Source organism: Neophocaena asiaeorientalis, unplaced genomic scaffold (genome assembly GCF_003031525.2).
Source record: "Neophocaena asiaeorientalis asiaeorientalis breed wild unplaced genomic scaffold, Neophocaena_asiaeorientalis_V1.1 scaffold189, whole genome shotgun sequence".
In the NCBI taxonomy this organism is placed as follows: Eukaryota; Metazoa; Chordata; class Mammalia; order Artiodactyla; family Phocoenidae; genus Neophocaena; species Neophocaena asiaeorientalis.
In genome coordinates, this window is record NW_020174049.1 from 336,959 (window position 1) to 356,156 (window position 19,198).

At 36.0% G+C, this 19,198-nt stretch overlaps 1 protein-coding gene across 1 annotated transcript in view; it reads left to right on the plus strand.

Moving 5' to 3' along the window:
- GSTCD (glutathione S-transferase C-terminal domain containing) overlaps positions 1–19,198 on the plus strand; it is a 128,788-nt gene that overhangs the window by 81,923 nt on the left and 27,667 nt on the right. Inside the window, exons 6-8 of the mRNA XM_024754040.1 lie at positions 14,315–14,430; positions 14,591–14,635; positions 16,835–16,963. Coding sequence (XP_024609808.1) covers positions 14,315–14,430; positions 14,591–14,635; positions 16,835–16,963 — 290 coding nt within the window. The remainder of the gene's footprint in view (positions 1–14,314; positions 14,431–14,590; positions 14,636–16,834; positions 16,964–19,198) is intronic.

Consider the following 19,198-nt stretch of genomic DNA (forward strand, 5'->3'; position numbering starts at 1 on the left):
TCTAGTTCTATAAAAAATGTCATTGGTAATTAGATAGGGATTGCATTGAATCTGTAGATTGCTTTAGCTAGTACTCTCTTTCTGGTCTTTTGTTGTTAGTGTATAGGAACTCAAGAGATCTCTGTGCATTAATTTTGTATCCTGCAACTTTACCAAATTCATTGATTAGCTCTAGTAGTTTTCTGGTGGCATCTTTAGGATTCTCTAATATCTTTTCCTATCCCCAATTTTTGTCTTTTATGACATTGCCTCTTTTTTTTTTTTTTTAAGAATCTCGGCCAAGTGTTTTACCGAATATTCTCAATTTGGGTTTATCTGTTTCCTTTATTAGATGGTGGCTAAACTGTTGGCAGGTCTGCAGTAAAGTGACTCCTGAACATTTTTGGCAAGCATGCTACAGAGTGGATGTTGTACCCCTCTGAGTGCACCATAGCAGGGAGAACATGGTATCAGTTTTACTCATTATTCATGATTACTTTATCACTAGGTTAAGCTGGTGTCTCTCACATTTCTCCATTGCAGAGATACTCGTTTTCCTTTGTAATAATAGGTAATCTCTGGGAAGCTACTTTGAGACTGTCTTATTCCCCAGTAGTCTTTCACCAATGGTTTTAGCATCCATTGATGATTCTTACTCAAATCAATCATTACTGTAGCTATTGTAACATGATGATTTTCTGTCTCTTTTAGGCCTTGTATGTTTATTAGTTGTCCTTCTCTCGTGAACTCATGATAATCAGGCTTCTGCCTTACCACTCCTACAAAACTGCTGTTGTCAAGGTCACCAATGACTTCCATTTAGTACATCCAATGGACAAGTCTCAGTCCTTATTTTCCTTGGTTTACCAACTATGATTGACAAAATTAATAATTCCCTTCTCCTTGATATACTTTCTTCAGTTGACCTCTGAGAAACCATAGAATGACTCCGTATCAGTCTCCTTTACTGGTTCTTCTTCAGACTCTAAACTCTAAACATGGAAAAATGTCAGGATTTAGACTTCATACCTCTACCTCTACTGCAATTCAACATGTGACACTTCGGTTCTTCTAGTTGCTCGGGCCCAAAATTCTGGAGTCATGCTTGACTCCTCTTTCTTTTACCCTCTACATCTAATTCATTAGCAAATTCTGTCCACTCTGTTTTTAAAATATACACCAAATCTAGTCACTGCTCACCACTTCCATTGCCCTATCCCTAGTCTGAGCAGCTATCGTGTCTGACCTTGACTACTACAGTACTGTCCTAATCAGACTCCCTGCTTCTACCCTTGCTTGCCTATAGAAATTTTTTCTAAAAAGTCAAATAATGTCACAGAATCCACCTAACTCAAAATAAAATCCAAAGTTCTTACATAGATTATAGAGCCGTGCATACTCTCTCTCGCCCCTGGCTATTTCTTTGATCTTTTCTTCTGCCAGTCTCCTATTTAGTAACTCTATTTGTTATCCCCTTTGCCTGGAAAACTCTTCCCCCAGACAATCCATATGCCTGACTCAACCACTTCATTCAGATCTCAAATGTCATCTTATCAGAGAGTCCCTTTCAGATCATCCTATCTAAAATAAGTCTCCTCTCCCTCACTCTTTGCCCCCTTTCTCTATTTTTCTTCCTAGCCCCTGATGTAGTATATGTTTGTTTTGTGTGTATCATCTGTCTACCTTCACTGGAATATGTGTTCTGTGGCAGGAGGTACTGCTATATCCCCAACCCTGAGAGCAGTGCTTAGCACCTAATAAATATTTACTAATTGGCTGTTGAAATTCCTCTTATCTGTTAATGATAGAAAGAAAATATTTTTTTCCCACTTCTAGTGAAAGTTTTAGCTTTATAACTGCTCTCCTTTTCCTCTTGAAATGTTGTTTACAGTGTTTCAAAGTATACTTTAGCAAAAATATTATTCTTTTGTGTGGGTTGTATAAATTAATGTGTTATTTATAGTTTTGCTGCTTCTTATTCCTAATCCCAATATGTTTCTCCTCAGTGTTTGGATATGATTCCTTAAAAGGCAACTAAAATTCTCATATGTTAGCCTAGTGTTGTTTCTTTTACTATAAATGAAAGTACAAAGTCTTTTGCTGAATCATCCGCATAATGGATTTTAAAGCCCATCAGTACAAGTGTTTATTTTAATGTCCTATTCTCTAGGAAGTCTACCTGTTTTCTACTAGCTTATGAAGAGAGGAGTTCTTGCTTCTTTTATTAACTTGAAAGTAAAAACTAATTACATGTTTATAAGATTTGAGTAAACTAGTAGAAATTGATGGAACTTTTTGACTAACTACCATTTCCAGGTGTTTTTTTATTCTATATGTTTGGTGTCTCTGTGTATCATATATGTGGGATCTAAATAATGGGAGGAAATGTATGTGACTTCAAATCTGACTTTAACAGTCTTGAAAGTGACCAAGATATGTTTCCCTGTTTTAAAGAGTGAGGAAATTTCCTCACCTTTTTTGTGGGTATGGAGATATGTAGGTGTTATTCATAAATGCCCTTATGCTACCATGTCGGTATCACAAACATCAGATGATAGATTTTAGGGCTATTCATTAGGGAGGATATTTAGATGTTAATATTATATATTTCATTGGGTATCTAGAAGTGTTTAGTTTGAAGCATTTTCCTCAAGAATTCTCATAAGCAATTAGCTGTTTCTGTATATAACTAAACAGAGCATCTATTTTAACTGTGGTGAACACTACTTATGACTCTGTTCTCAGAATATTTCAAAAGTTTACATTAATATGTCATGTCATTTTCTTTTCTAAGTTAATATTCAAGAAGAAATATTATGATAGCTAATGTCTTTGAACTTCTAAACACAGCTTTCATAACTCACTTTCAAGAAAAACGTTTTGGTGCCTTTTGTTGCTTTTTGTTGCTGACTCATTGACTTGAGCCTAACTAGCATGTGAGGGTTTTGTATATTAAGTAATTTCTGGAGGTCCCTGAGAAATACTCTTGTCCTGAGGTAGGAGGTTGTATAGTCTGAAGAATCTAGTCTGTGTCTCTGTTGTCTCACTGCATTCATTGGAAGTGAATTTGAAGGATGAGTAGGCATTTTTAAGCAAAGAGGTAGGGTAAAGCAATGTTTCCTAAAGTGGGTTCCTAAAATAGTCCCTAAGGAGAATTAGATAGTCAAAGCAGTCAGTTGTCAGATAATTTTGGGAAACACTGTATTTGTACCATGAGACTCTTTTTTATTCTGCTAATGGGCATTGTGATTCTCTAAAAAATTAGATAATATATGAATTTGCTAAGGCTACCTGATGGAAGCCACTTTGTTTCCCTCCCAATATCTCTTAATATCCTAAGGGGCTAGTGCTCCAAAAACAGTTTGTAATTTCTGGGACAGTGGTATGCATGACAAAGCAAATAATATGTTTAAAACCTCAGAAAAGTGACAGAGCCTGGTGCATTTGGAGAATACCTGGTGGTTCTATCTGACCAAAGAGTGGTGAAAGGGAAGGAGTAAAGAGGCGGCAGGAAGTAAGCTGGGTCAGACAATGACGTCTCAGTGTTTAAAATCTGGTCTGTCAGCCGGGGGCCATTGAAGACTTGCAGGAAGGGGAGTAGCATGAACACATTTGCATTTTTTAAAAAATGGGTACGAAAAGGTGAGAATATAGGACAGAGTGTTTAATTAGAAGACAGTTGCAGTAGTAAAAGTGAGAAATAAAAAGACTGTGAACTGAGGATATGGCTTTGGGCGCAGGATGATGAATAGAGGATGGTGAATAGATGGTGGTACCATTAACAGAGAGAATTCCAGAAAAGAAACAGTTTTCATAATGGAAGATAAGTGAGTTTGGGTTTTGGACATGTTTGGTTTGAGGTCCCTGACTGGCATAAACAGAGATATTAAAGATACAATTGGAAAACCTGATCTAGATCCCATGTAGCGTTCCAGAGAGCAGTGTTAGCTGAATTACAGATTTGGTGTCTTTGCCATAGATATGGTATTTCAAACCACTAGAGGAGGGAGAGAAAAAAAAAACTTCTTTCTAATAAAGAAGGTCTACCCATCCTGTTACTTCAAATTTACTTCCAGGTTCTTCTGTTCTGGGCTTCTGAAAATTATTTTTAATGATCATGTGAATCTGGGAAGCATTCCTTTACCAAGTAAATGCCAAGAACGCTGTGATTATTTTGGCCATTTGGTTGGTTGGTTGGTTGGTTTTTGTTATGTACATTTGTGCATGCTCACACACTATAGTTTTCAATTTGCTATTGACCATTACTTTTGCACTTAAAAGTCTAAGCAATGAAGATATGGAAGTATTCATATTTATTGAACTTTGGTTGTGACCAAAAGGAGCACTTGCCCTGAATATACAGTAACCACCCAGATAAGTCCTGAACTACTTTTTTTTACTATGTCAAAGCCATTTATGCACATATGATTCAACTCCAGCACTCTCATTGCATGACAGTTCCCTGAAAAGTTGACTTTAGCATGCCTTTCATGCTGATTTTGGGATTAGAATTAAGTATATTACCAAAATACAAAAGAATGATATTTGATAATGATGAAAATTTCTCTGCTGTCGAAATACAGATGAAACACATATCTATACCACACAGAGGAAACAGCATAGTGTATACTAAAATAGAGAAAAGTTCTATTTGTTTTTTCTAAAAAAGACAGTAAACTTTAACAGACAAATATTTAACAGACAAATTGGTAGTCCCATATATATTTGTGTCCTATTCAAAAAAATTTTACTAATACAGATTTGTGATTGCTGGTGTGGTGGATAGGAGCACAGGTCCTGGACTGAGACTGGCGAGATTCAAACCCTGGCTTTAGCATGGAGTAACTATGTGACCAAGGCAAGTTACCTTTTTTTTTTTTTTTTTTTTTTTTTTAATTTTTTTACTTTAATACATTTTTTTTTTTTTTCAAATTTGTTCATCTGACAATGAAGTAACAGTACCAACCTCATGACAAAAGATTGAAACAATAAATGAAACATGCTTAGCACATAATAATCCTTCAGTTGTGCTAATACCAGCAAATAAGGATATCCATTCAGTGACTTTATTTATATATTAGTGATAAGGATAAATATATATATAAAAAATTATCTTCCTCAAACATTCTTTAGCTCCTCTCCACCTGATGACTACCTCAGCAGTTCTCTTTATATGGAGTGTCTTTCCTCCTGTTTCCCGTGACCGGATTCTTGTCATTCAGATCTCAGTTTTCTTGCTTGCTCAGTAAGGCTTTTCCTGACCACCTAATCTAAAATATTCACCAAGTCAATTTCAACCACATCATTCTATTTTAATTTTCTGCATATCATTTATCACTTGATTTAATTGTTTGATGTCAAACTCCCTTCTCTGACATATAAGAATCTCCCTTGTTCACTATGGTGTCCTAGCTCCTTGATCAGGGCTAGACATATAATGAGTGCTTAAAAACTTTTGCTAAATTAATAAACTACTCTGTAGAGGTTATAATGAAAGAACCAGAGAATGGGAGGAAGATACAAAATTCCAGTTTAGGAAAAAAAAGGTCAATACCTGTCTTACCCTGCTCTACCCAGGCCCTGAATCAGTGTGTCCGTATATCAGTAAACTCCAACCTCCCAAATGGTGCAGTTTCAGTGCAGCCTTGTTCTTTTAGATCTGTCATCTCTTATGATTTAGTATAAGCCCTGCCACCCACATGTGCAACACCTATTTGGGTCACGGTCCCCATCCCTACCCATGCCTATACCTGGGTTAGTTACCATAATCCTTTTCTTTCAACCATCCCTTGCTGCTGAGATCCCAACAGTCTTTACAGTTAGGCTCATGAGGTTTAGGACCATTAGAAAGAGAAAAAGAATAGTAGGGTTGCAATTCAAGACTGCCTTTCAGGTTTGTAGAGGAGTCCCTCTGTAACTTGCAATGAATACTACTGCCTTGAGCTGTTAACTCTTAGGTATAATAACTATTTTCTATTTTGGCTATTGTCATAGTATCCAGCACCATTCCATGTATAGGTAGATGACTTAATAAATACTATTCAGTGATGATAATCCTTACAAGCCCAATTTAAGATGTTGTTCAGATGATCTATAGCTGCATAAATGCACCACAAAACTTAGTGCATTTAAATAACAATTATCTATTTTATTCACAAATCTTCAACTTAGGTAAGACTTGGTGGGAAAGCTTGTTTGTTCATACAGCATCAGCTGGGGAGGCTTGGCTTCCTAAAGCATGGTACTGTCCAAGAGCAAGTGTCTCAAAAGATAGGACATGGAAGCTACCAGAAATGGGCACAGTCTTTCTTCTATATTACACTGGTCAAGTGGTCATAGAGCTCAATTAAAGGGAACAGACACAGATGCCATCTCTTGATGGGAATACTGTATATTAATATAGTATTAATATTATAAAAGAATATGGAGCCATGTCACCTTAGATATATTCATTTTCATTTTTTTAATCAAAATAAAATATATGAAAAAAATCAAACAAGAAAACCTATGGGTCATATCATAGTAGAAATTAGAATACTATGTATATGAGAGAAGTGATTTTTAGAAAATCACTAGACTCCAGGAAAGTTAACACTCACCATTGCAGGCTACTATCATTTAACCGAAATACAGTGAAACACATCAAATTAGAACTCAAATTGAGGATTACTTGAATGATCTCAAAAGTTAATGAAACTATTAAAATACCTTACTGTTGTTAACTTAAGCCTCCAAAAAAAAGAGGGAGAAGAAATAAATATCTATTTTCTAGAGTTAACTTTTTTGGTTCTAAAGCATTTCAATTTGGTCTTGTGGGCAAGTTGGAAGATATTGTGAAATGTTTTTTTAACTAAATTCCAGGGCAAAGAAACAATTACTTTGTGTGGTATAAATAGCATTTGAATGAAATGAAAATATATGTGTTCAATTAACTCTGGTGTCTGGTATTCTGAAGTCAAAATGTTTTATTCATCTTAGAGAAAAAAAATAGCAGGAATAACAAGTTTAAAATTTTCCACTATTCAGTGTATCTAAGCTCTTTTATAAACAAAACAGAAGTTTTGATTTGGCAAATAATGTGGCTATACTTTCTTCAACTATTGTTCCTCAACTGTGCATCTTGCCTAAGTACTTGTAGTTATTGTTTTTTTAAAAGATGCCCTGGAATTAGATATGGAAGGGTGAAGGTGCATGCTATATTTGTCAGCATCTGCAGTACTATAACGAGAAAGATCATCCCAATCTATTTTCAGTTTTTCCTCCTGGATAATCCGATTTTGCAACAAATTGATTGCTCAACCTCCCCATATCACTTTTCTATAAAATTTAAAAGGTTGCTACAGTTCCAAGGTGAGGAAATGGTCTTTTTCTGGAAAGGGTGACACTCGAAGTTCAATTCATTAAACAGAGTGACTTATGAGACCTGCAGATAATGCCTTAGTGATATATTCCAAAATATTGAAGTTCAGAACTTAAATTGATCCTTTTTACTGGTAAGCCTGCTTTTGGAAATTTTATTTAGAGGAAAACTGAAATAAAATGCATTTTATGACTGATTCTGAAGAATTCACTTTTTTTCCCTAAGATATAATTGCTAGGGATATCCCTCATTTCCCTGCTAGAAAGTACCTCATTTCCTTGAACAGGTAAAAGAAAAAAAGGACCAGCCCTGAAATTCTGAAATCACAAAGTCATCTACTTAAGAAATGGCAGACCATATTGCAAAGAAGACTGAACCTAAAGTTAGAAATCCTTGGTTAGAGTCCCATGTTCACTGACTACCAGCTGTGTCTTTAAACAAATGCTAAGTTTGAGCAACCTCTTCAGTGCTGTGTCCTCATTTGTAAGACAAGGAACAGGTTGTCCACCTAGCAACCTGACAATATTGAGGTTAGATGATGTATCAAATGTGCAAGTGCTTAATAAACTGCAGAGCATTATATAAACAATTATCAATCATTTTAGAAGCTTTAAGGAAAGAAGTATGGATTCTTGTAAGTTAGGGCTGTTAAAATGTCATTAAAAATACTGTACAATGTGGTTAGTAAAATACATCTTCTAAGGTCATATATAATGTTTTTGTACTGTTTTAAATTAGGTGTAAATTCATTAAGGACAGAAATCAAGCGATAGACATCTTTGTGACCCCAACATTGTCTAGAACAGTTCTGTGTAGGTCAAGTTAGTTGGTTGATTTGTTGGTTGAATGATTGATTGATAAAGATATTTTATGAGGTCAGTATTCCTCAATTTAGAGAAGAATAAATTGGCTTCTTTTGAATTTTGAATTTCTAATTGATAATTATTGACAACTCATAATATCTATAACAAAACTATCAGAGTGAAAATGCCATCGCACTGTTACAGTATTACTGATTTCATAGACTGCACTGTAGGATGTGTGAATGGGCTGGGGATGGGGGAGAGAGGGAAAAGGTATCCACTGTTGCAAGAGTATTGTCACTCTGGGGTCAGTATGGCTAAGAGGATTAGTGATGCTAGCCTGCAACTGGCTTTAAAAAATGTAAATTCCAACTATTCTAAATTTTCAGTATTTCCAACAAGTCATTTCCAAAATTTAAAATGAGGTTGCCCTAACCTAAAATGTAAACTTTATGTTGCCGCTTAGTTTCATGCTTCTTAGGAGTTTCTTTAGGAATTTTATTTACGCTGTTCTAGTTTTTGGTATAGCTTTAAAGGGCAGCTTTCTTATTCCCTCATTAAAGTTTTTGGAAGCTTTTCCATCCCCAGTTTTAAAATTGTTTCATAGTTGACTTCCTTTTCTATTTCAATACAGTATATTTTCAAATACAGTTGAATTTGTTTTCATACTTAATATGTGCAAAAGTTAACTTACTGCCTTGAAATGCTAAGTCATAATTACAGAGAAATTTCATTTATTAAACTTTTATTAAGCACCTGTTATATGCCTGTCAGTCTCCTAATACTCTATCCATTTAATTGGGCCCAAGTTTATGTAGTTCCAGGAAAAATCATCTGTATCTGTTTCATGCACACAGAAGCAATTTCAGCTAACGGTCCTTTTTGGGTAGTTGGTATAATGAATAATGCCTAGGTAAATCATTTTATAATAAGAAAACTTCTTCAGTAGTTAATAATAACAGGAAATATAATAAATAGTTTGAAAAAGTAACATTTTTCTCTTTTGTCTTTAAAAAAAAAAAAAAAAACTTATTACAAAAGGAATACATGTCAGTGTAGCCAGGAGTGAGGAATAGGTTTCAAGCGAAGAGAACAAATTTATAAAGCAACTTGACTCACCAGCCATGATAAATTCAAGGCACTATATCCATTGTTCAGAGAGGCTGGAACATAGGGGATATATTATGAAAGTAGCAGAAGGTAAGGTCGGCAAATTAACAGGGCGCAGATCATTAAAGGCCTTTGCCAAGAAGTCAGGACTTTTTTCATAAGGCATAAAGGCTTAAATACCTTTAAGCCTTTAAAGGTATTTTAAGCAAGGACAGGTATTTTCCTAGGCAGTTTTGGAAGGGACTTTAGTAATATACTCAAGAAAATCACACTCAGTGATGAGCTATGGCACAGAGACAGAACCTGGTGAGCACAGCATTTCAGGGACTGCCATGGGGAGAGGAGCCTGGGAAGGAGAGTGAGAAGGACAATCCAATAAGGAGACCAAAGGCTTTCTCGTCTAGAACAGCAGAGCTCAAAATGATTCAATGAGCTCAATTTATTCAATTCCATTTTCTTAATTAAATCATTTAATGATATTAGCATCAGTTGAGGTTGAATGCTCCACATAATTTTATGAATAATTCTATCTAATTTGGGGATATACTCTATCCAGAATAAAAATGATGCAGGCTAGCAATATAAAAGAGCATCTTTCGTATGGAATAATGTAAAAATAACAGAGCTGTCTATTCAAAGAGAACTTGTCTCTAAGGAGCTCTAAGCATACATATTAAGTATTAAAGCAAGGCCATGTTTTCTGTACGGCACAGAGAGGCAAGATAACAAGCAATGCCATTTCCCATCTGTCCCTGACAAATTTTCAGTTCTATCTTATGCTCTACCACTTTCCCATTGATCCTCATTTTCAAGCACAAGTGAGCTAATTGCATTTTCTCCCTAAGTATGCCATATCATATCATGCTTTCCCTGCCATTCTACCTGGCAAGTTTCTGTTCCTCCTTAAAGACTCAGCTGAAATGCCCCACACATCTCTGCAAAATCCTCTGTGATGTCTTAGTTAGTTCTTTATCTGCAGTGCACATACCTTTGCACATAATGAACACCCATACCGTCTTAGATACCTTCTTAGCTCCTGAAGGACAGGGACCGTCTTATTCACTTTGAGTTGTGTCCTCGGTACCTGGACAAGTACTGGGCATATAGTAGGAGCTTAGTGACGGTTCCAAGCATGAAAACCATAGCTACCCTGAAGGTGGAGCTTGGCCTTCACTGTCCATTGCCCTATGAAACATGATAAGTGACCATTCATCAGCTTGTCTTAATGTTGTTAATCAGTCCTCTTAAAAACATTAAAAGTTGTGTTTGTCACCTTCCTTCTCACCTGCCAAAGGTTCTATCGGTGCCACCTTGTGTATTCAATTGTCTAACACCTTCTCTACCACCTCTGTACTGCACCCATCACTGTTGAAGAAATTTACTCTTGCTCTCTTGGTTTTATAGCTTTTCAAAGAAAAACATATTTTAAACATCTCTGAAACAGGCTTCCCTGGTGGCACAGTGGTTGAGAGTCCGCCTGCCGATGCAGGGGACACAGGTTCGTGCCCGGGCCCAGGAAGATCCCACATGCCACGGAGCGGCTGGGCCCGTGAGCCATGGCCGCTGAGCCTGCGTGTCTGGAGCCTGTGCTCCGCAATGGGAGAGGCCACAACAGTGAGAGGCCCGCGTACCGCAAAAAAAAAAAATCTCTGAACTATTAGTTTTAGCCCTTTTCTTTGTCTCCATATTTAATTATATTTTTTAAAAATTCACAGAATGTGGGTGGTATACTACATCTCAAAGAAATACTTGGAAAACAAAACAGCAAATAAAGTCTAATATGTATCCAAGCACCCAACCACTTTCCTTTTACCAGTATATTATAATATTCAAGGTACTTTGTTGCTTCAGACTAAGAAAGAGTAAATTAAGAGCTGCCTGATCTTAAGCACAATTTACTAGACTGAACAGGTGTCCTGGCTGCACATGTGCACATTTTCCATCCATGGCTTTTTTTTTTTTTTCTGCTTTTTTTGATGCTTTGAACTGACCAAAGATGCGGATGTCCTAATATGGCTCTTCCTTAGTTTAAAAATTGTCTCCTTTACTTTTCCTTGTACTCTTTTTGGGTAATGCAAACAACATTGAAGTTGTCTAATCAGGTTCCTCCTAACTTGAATTAGACAAGGAGAAGACTCCACTGTAGGAGGATTACAATGCAGGACAAATAAGATCATTTGTATTAAAACATTTGATTCTTGGGTTTTGTTTTTCCATGATGACACCTAAAGAACCATCGTTTTTAGTCAAGTTAAAAATATAGGGACTTCCCTGGTGGCACAGTGGTTAAGAATCCACCTGCCAATGCAGGGAACACAGGTTCAATCCCTGGTCCAGGAAGATCTCACATGCCGCCGGGCAATTAAGCCCGTGCACCACAACTGCTGAGCCTGCGCTCAAGAGCCCATGAGCCACAAGTACTGAGCCTGTGTACAACAACTACTGAAGCCCGCGCCTAGAGCCCGTGCTTCGAAACAAGAGAAGCCACAACAATGAAAAGCCCGCGCACCGCGACGAAGAGTAGCCCCCGCTCACCACAACTAGAGAAAGTCCACGCACAGCAACAAAGACCCAACGCAGCCAAAAATAAATCAATAAATAAATATGTAAACATTTTTATGCTTGTAAATAGTGTCAGGCACAAGAATGTTGGATATAAATAGAAAGTAGGATTTGGTTTTTAAATGAATATGGTGTCTCAAAATAACACTTTATTACCTTGTTCGATGTGTTTAAGACCCTACTCACTTATAAAACTAGAATGGTGAGGAGGAATGCTTCATTAGAGGCAGTTTTTCCATAAAGCACTGAGGCATCATGCTAGTGTATTTTTAGCCCAACCTGTGAATATTATGGGCACCTTAATAGTCTCTCTATTTAAACACAAACCTGAAAGGTACCTCTTTGCCTTCAACCTTCATTTAAGCACAGATTCTTCATATGCAAAGAGGCAGGCTTAGCAAGAAAAAAAGATCTTCATCAACATTTGCTTTTGAAACAGACCTAAGAAAGTTAGGTCATTCTAAATATCTAATAGAAGTACAGTACAGAACTTACTATTAGATATTCCATTAAATAAGTTTTATTTTCTTATCTCCTTGTTCTTAACAAAAGATAATTTCTTTTGACTTTGTTTTATGAAAATTCTTTGTCTAAGATCTGTTAAGAAATCCACAAACAGAGCAGTCTAAAATGCTTGTGCTCATTTCTTGCCTCGTGGTGGCTCCATTTAATAGCAGCATTTGTGACTCTCGCTCTCCCAAGGGCCTCAAAAGTACTTTTCCTTTTTGCCTTCTGATCCTCCCCTTCTTCCTCCCCTTCCTTGTTCTTATTCTTCTTCCTCCAAATCAAAACTGCACTGCCATAATAAAAATAAATAATTAGGTGGATTTATGACTGAATAGATAGAGGGATGGATAGATAGATAGACGTGTGATAAACCAAGTCTAGTAAGTTGCTAATGGTAGAATCTAGGTGGAGGGTATAGAGCTATTCACTGAATCTTAATTCTTTCAACTTTGCCTTGTGTTTGAAAATTGTCATAATAAAACCTCTTAGGAGTGGCTATCCACTGAAGGTGGGATCACAAGGGCTTTCACTAACTCTGTTTAAATATTTTGCCATTATATTATGAGAGAAAAATGAAAATAATTTTTTTAAAGCTACATGAAACTGACTTCACAAATGAAATCACCAAACGATTGATTTAAATGCTTTTCATGTTTGAAATTCACATTAGGCGATGCTAAATAATTAAGAACACACACAATGATTCAGTTGTATGATGATGACCGCATTGTTACAATAGGAAATTGGTTAAATAAGTTGTGTATAGATAGTTAATAAAATACTATGCAGCCATTAAAACTTGTAGAAACAAATTCATGGGCACAGAAAGATTTATATTATAATGTTTCCTATGCCATCTAGAAAATTATGAACTTATGGGTATAGCTGGAAGTACATATATACAGAAATATTACCTATGAATTATGAGATAATGGACTTCTTCTCTCATATAGATCTTTTTAAATCCACATTTTCTATTTTTTCCTAAAAGTTTCCCAGTGTTTTAATTTTAGTAACGTAAGAAAGAAGGAAAACAGAAAAGAAAAAAATCCATGCAATTTTTCTATGAAAATGGAGTGGGGAAACTTTGTATCTAAATAATTTTTGATCAAGCCAAAAAGATTATCTGGGTTTTTTCTTTTATCTATATCACTGGGAGCTACTGTCTTACATTTTCTTAATCTTGCTCTTATGAACAGTGCATTTGAAATATGTAAAAACAAATAATTTTATGCATTCTTCTGAAGATATTTTAGTGGACTTGACTAGTAGCTTTTGAAAGAAAAGTAAGGATGTTTTCATGCTGCTAGGCCCAAGGCATTTTGTACTTGGAAATGCCCTGTCCTCAATCCCTAATTGCATTAAGTTTCTGTGTCTGACACACTCATGAGGAAAGGAAGTTTCAAAGCAGAAATAAGAAAATCTAATTTATTTCTAAATATAATAACCATTGATATATTTTAAACAATGTGACACCTATGTTCCAAGTGTCCTAACTAGAAGAATTAAGAGATCACGGATGTGCCAGTTAAATAATAAAAATGTTTTTATTATTATAGGTCTCTTTTCTCCAAAGCGATTTAAGCAATGTGCTGAAATTAGGTAATCTTTACACTATGTCTCTGAGAGGGATAGAGGGAAGAGATTATTACTGTTAATTTTTATTCATCCAGTAAACATTTATTGAACACTTTATGACTCTGGAGTTAATGTTTCACTTATTGTTTCCTCTCCTTCAAAGACATTTTTTCATAGATTTCCTGTTAATGACTCTTGAAAGAAAAGTTGGGTAGGAATAAAAGTAAAAAGAAGCAAAATAGAGTTCACCTCTGGGCTCCAGTTCTCTAATCCTCTCGTGGAGGATTACATGGAATGTGTAATCCACTTACATCTGTACCGCTCTTCCTGTAGGCTGCTAGTCTAGTCCACGAGTGCCATCTCAGTCCCCTACAACATATAACGTGTCATTGTCTTCATCTCTTGTCTTTCCCAGGTAAAATGTCCAGTGATCGAGCTTTGAGGAAGCAGCAACAGTTAAACAACCTTGTTTATGTGGTGACAAATCAGGCCAAACCTGGTGACAGAATTGTGGATTTCTGCAGCGGTGGGGTATTCTATATCTCCTTTATTCTCTTTAGCCTTTCCAAGACAATGTGGCTTTACTATACTACATTAAAGGTCATGTTTTTATTTGGCAAGATTATTGTCTCAGAATAAACAAAAGCCTTAGAGACCAAAGTTAACTTGTTTCTTTTTTTTCCTTTTTCAGGGCCATGTTGGGATTGTCCTTGCTCACATGCTGCCGTCATGCCAGGTAAAGTCTGAATAATAGACGAAAGGAAACTACACAATTCAGTTAGCTGAGTCTGGCTTTTTCCTCCTCCTTGAGTTTATAATCATTCACCCAGGTCAAATATGTGGCACAGGCATTTTATATTTCTTTGAACTAAACTTCTAAGATTCAGAATCATAGGGAAGAAGAGTAAGTAGGACCACTACATTTTTTATTTTTTATAAAAGGGCTGTATTTTTAAATAATTTTTAAAAGAAATAATTATTCCACTCAAATAAAATAATTAATGATGAAGCCAGTTTAATTGTCAATATAGTTTTATACTGGAAATACTAGGTTCTGAAACTTGTTGAGCATATTCTTTGGTAGCTTGATTTTTATTCATTGTATCAGAATTGTAACAACATTTTTTAAAGAAAAAGAAACCGCAAATCTACCAACTGATCCACCAAATGCATTTCTCCCCATGTTCTTTTTGTCATTGTTCATGAGGATGCTTATTGCTGCAAATTCTAAAAATTCAAGTACAATTTCAGTCACCTGCTTTCACTCAATCTTATATCATAAATGTTTTTCGCTATTGCAAATAGTTTCAAATATCATCATTAAAATATCACTTAAAATGTGACTGCATAATATGTTTTTAAGTAAATGTACCATAATTTATACGATTGTTGCCACCATTTGTTAGAAGTGTGTGCTGCTTTTAGTCTTCTGTCATATTAAATCATTTCCTCACAGTGACCATCTTTCAGCATAGAAGTCTAGAATCTGATGATTGAACCGGGGCAGATCCTTTGTTTGTGAGCTCTCCGGAAATTACAAAATAATTAAAGTGATTATTCTCAGAAGAAAAAATGTGGAAGAACTCATAGACTAGCCAGAATGATATGTAGCAGAATGATAGAGAGTAGAGAGTATTTTTCTTTATCTTTCTTAGAAAATAAAGAGCAAAATAAATGAGGAATACTGGGAGAAACAGGCAGATGTTCGTTTCATCACTAAGGAAAACAACAATTTCATGGTTGGAGTAAGAGGAATAAAGCTCATAGAGCAGAATCCTGGAGATGTAGAGTCAGGCAGGGATATGGTGTCTTTTTTACCCTTCCCAACAGCTCTGGAAACTTAGAAATGTTGAAACTGGAAAAGGGAAATCTTGACTAGAATAAAGCCTGGAAAACCTTTGACCCCAAGTGTCCTCTGTCAGGCTTTTTATACAAAGGCATCCAGGATTTTTCCACAAAGACAAGCATAAGGACAAAATAAGGACCAAACTAGGAATGATAGTGATGAAAGTGACTCAACTTTGCTGCCCACTTTTCTCCATCTAAACCAGTGATGGTCTCCCACCTTCCTTGGCCTGGATTACTGTTAGAAATTCTGAACTGGTTGCCCTGCCTTCTGCCTCTCCCCCACTAGTCCATACTATGCATTGCAGCAACCAGACCTCCTTTCATTGCACATGATCTAGCTCCTGTTACCTCTCCAGCCTGATTCCTACATCCCACACCCTGTCTCCCTACCTCCACCGTCACCATCACACACTGTACCCCAGCTATACCAGTTTTTTCAGTTCTTCAAATACACCGTATCTTTCTTACCTTGGGCCTTCATACATGTTTCTCTCTCTGCTAGAAACACACCTTTATTCCCGCAGCTGATTTCTATTCACTCTTCAGGCCTCAGTTAATATGTTACTCTTTCACATTAAATGACTAAAACCTCCCTTAGTCTGCATGCTCTGATAACACATTATATGTATTTCATTAAACACTTACCACTCACTGTATTATAATTGCCTGTTTCACTTATATCACTATATCTAGGAGCTTCAAGAGTTCAAGGACCTTGTTCTTTTTTTTTTTTTTGCGGTACACTGGCCTCTCACTGTTGTGGCCTCTCCCAATGCGGAGCACAGGCTCCGGACGCGCAGGCCCAGCAGCCATGGCCCACGGGCCCAGCCGCTCCGCAGCATGTGGGATCCTCCCGGACCGGGACACAAACCCGCATCCCCTGCCTCAGCAGGCGGACTCCCAACCACTATGCCACCAGGGAAGCCCTCATTTTTGTACTATATTATCTGGCCTACTTCCTGGCATAGGATAAGGATCAATATAATATGATCTACATTATTAAAGCTAGTAAACACAGTAATAATACTTTGCCCTAATGTCTGAATTATGTTACTGAATATACTATTGTTTCCTGGGTACAATCTAGGTTACATTAATAGAAAACAAGGAATTATCATTAATTCGTGCTAAGAAGAGAAGTGACGAACTAGGGTTAAGCAACATTTGGTTCATTCAAGCAAATATGGAGTATTTTACAGGGACATTTAATATTGGGGTAAGTAATCAAGCAATTTCAATTTCTTTAATTAACTAAATAAGAATAATAATATGTCTTAGAGTAAATAAAGGTGATAATTTTATTTTCTTTGCTAAACAAGAAATTTATAACTTTTGTTTTCTACTGTCTGTAAAGCCTAGCCTATTAATGAATATTTCGTCATTCACAGCATATCATCATTACATGGTAGAGATAATATTTGTTCCTCTACCAGACAAGAATTTTATTTTCTTCACTGCAGAATCTCCAGTGCCTAAAACATTGTTTGGCACATAGCAAGTACTTAAAAATAGTTACTAATTGAATGAGTAAATGAATTCTAATGAAGGTGACTTCTCTTGGTTTATTTTACATTTTTAGAAGTTAATGAAAGAAGAGAAAAACAGAGAATATAATAGGACAATTAGCTTGTTAACAGCCTGTAAGTACTAGAGTTGCTTTTAGATAATACTTTCTTTAGCAAGGATTTAATATCTACATGTATTTTAAGTTTCCAATAGACAGAAAGTATATTGGTGATGTTTCTGAAACCTTCAGATCAAATTGTTACTATTTGATGCTACTAAAAAGACCGAAAATAAAGTGATTCTGCCAATTCACTTAAACCCAGGGTTGTATGCTCTGGTGGAATTTGAGTTTCATTAAGATGTTAACATTGCTGCTGCTCTTGTATCTGTTTTAAATAATTTTTTCTTATTTTTATAGGACTAAGTGCTTAATATAGAAAACTACATAATAATATAAAGAAGAGTCACCAGTATTTCTGCTAGTGAGAGATAAATACTGTCAAAACCCTTTAGTCTTTATGTATTTATGTACACAAACAAATGCATGTTTACACAAATGTTAACATTGTTGAGGTCATGCTACATAGGTCCTGCTTTACCTGAAATTGTCAAAAATACTTTACTCATTAATCATATTTCTTTTTTGTTGTTATTATAATGTAATTGTTACTATTATGTGTATCTTATGCATCACTTAAGAGTTTTGATACCTTTGCCTAATCACTTTCTAGGTAGGTTGTGCTAATTTGCATTCCCAACTGTATATGTTCATATAACATATACAGTGGGCTTGTCTAGGTGGAATTCTTGTCCAGTCTCAGAAGTTCAGACCTTTTGTAGTACTTACAATTTTTGTCCAATGAAATCCATTTCTTAAATACCAACTACTGCAAATTTGTGGGGTTTATTGTTATTTTTATAGCCTAAAAAGTATACAGTTTGTTTCCTTTGTAGATATAATATAGATTGGTTATCTGAAGCCAAGCTTATAGAAAGAGAAGTAAACTTTTAAGAAAACTGTTAATAAGGTTATTCAAGAAAATAAAGACATCTGATACAGCAAATTCAAATTAAACATATATTTATATGCTGCTTAAATTTTACATAAATGATGAGGTAGAGGATAAAGCTTCTCCCACATAACAAGCCATTAAACCAATGCCCATGTTACCAGTACACCAGGCAGAATGTATAAGGTAGCAAGATATTGCTGCCTGTTTACTCACCTCTCAAATCACAAAATTCCTGGCCTATCAGCCTTACATCTCTTTACCCTTCTGTGGTTTAAAGTTGATAAATCATTCTGGCATAGTCTTGTAACTTTCAAGGTCATATAATTCACTAACACCAACTAACAATGCATATGTCTTTTGGGAAGTGATATTTTTCCCAAATATCATAGTAATGTATCCATAATGGGGTTTTTTTTCATAATTACTTTGTCAAGATATATGGAAAATGAATTAAAATTACTTGGAGGATTAAACCAAAATTAGATTTACTCTCAAGAATATAATTTGCGGGCTTCCCTGGTGGTGCAGTGGTTAAGAATCCACATGCCAACTCGGGGGGCACGGGTTCGAGCCCCGGTCCGGGGAGATCCCACATTCTGTGGAGCACCACAACGACTGAGCCTGCGCTCTAGAACCCGAGAGCCACAACTGCTGAGCCCACATGCCGCAACTACTGAAGCTTGCGTGCCTAGAGCCCGTGCTCTGCAAGGAGAAGCCACTGCAATGAGAAGCCTGTGCACGGCAACGAAGAATAGCGCCGCTCGCCGCAACTAGAGAAAGCCCGTGCTCAGCAACGAAGACCCAACGCAGCCAAAAATAAGTAAAATAAAATAAATAAATTTATAAAAAAAAGAATATAATTTGCCTAGGATGATAATTGAAGTATTGTCACTAGAAAAACTAAATGCACCAGTGGCTCTAACTCTTGTATT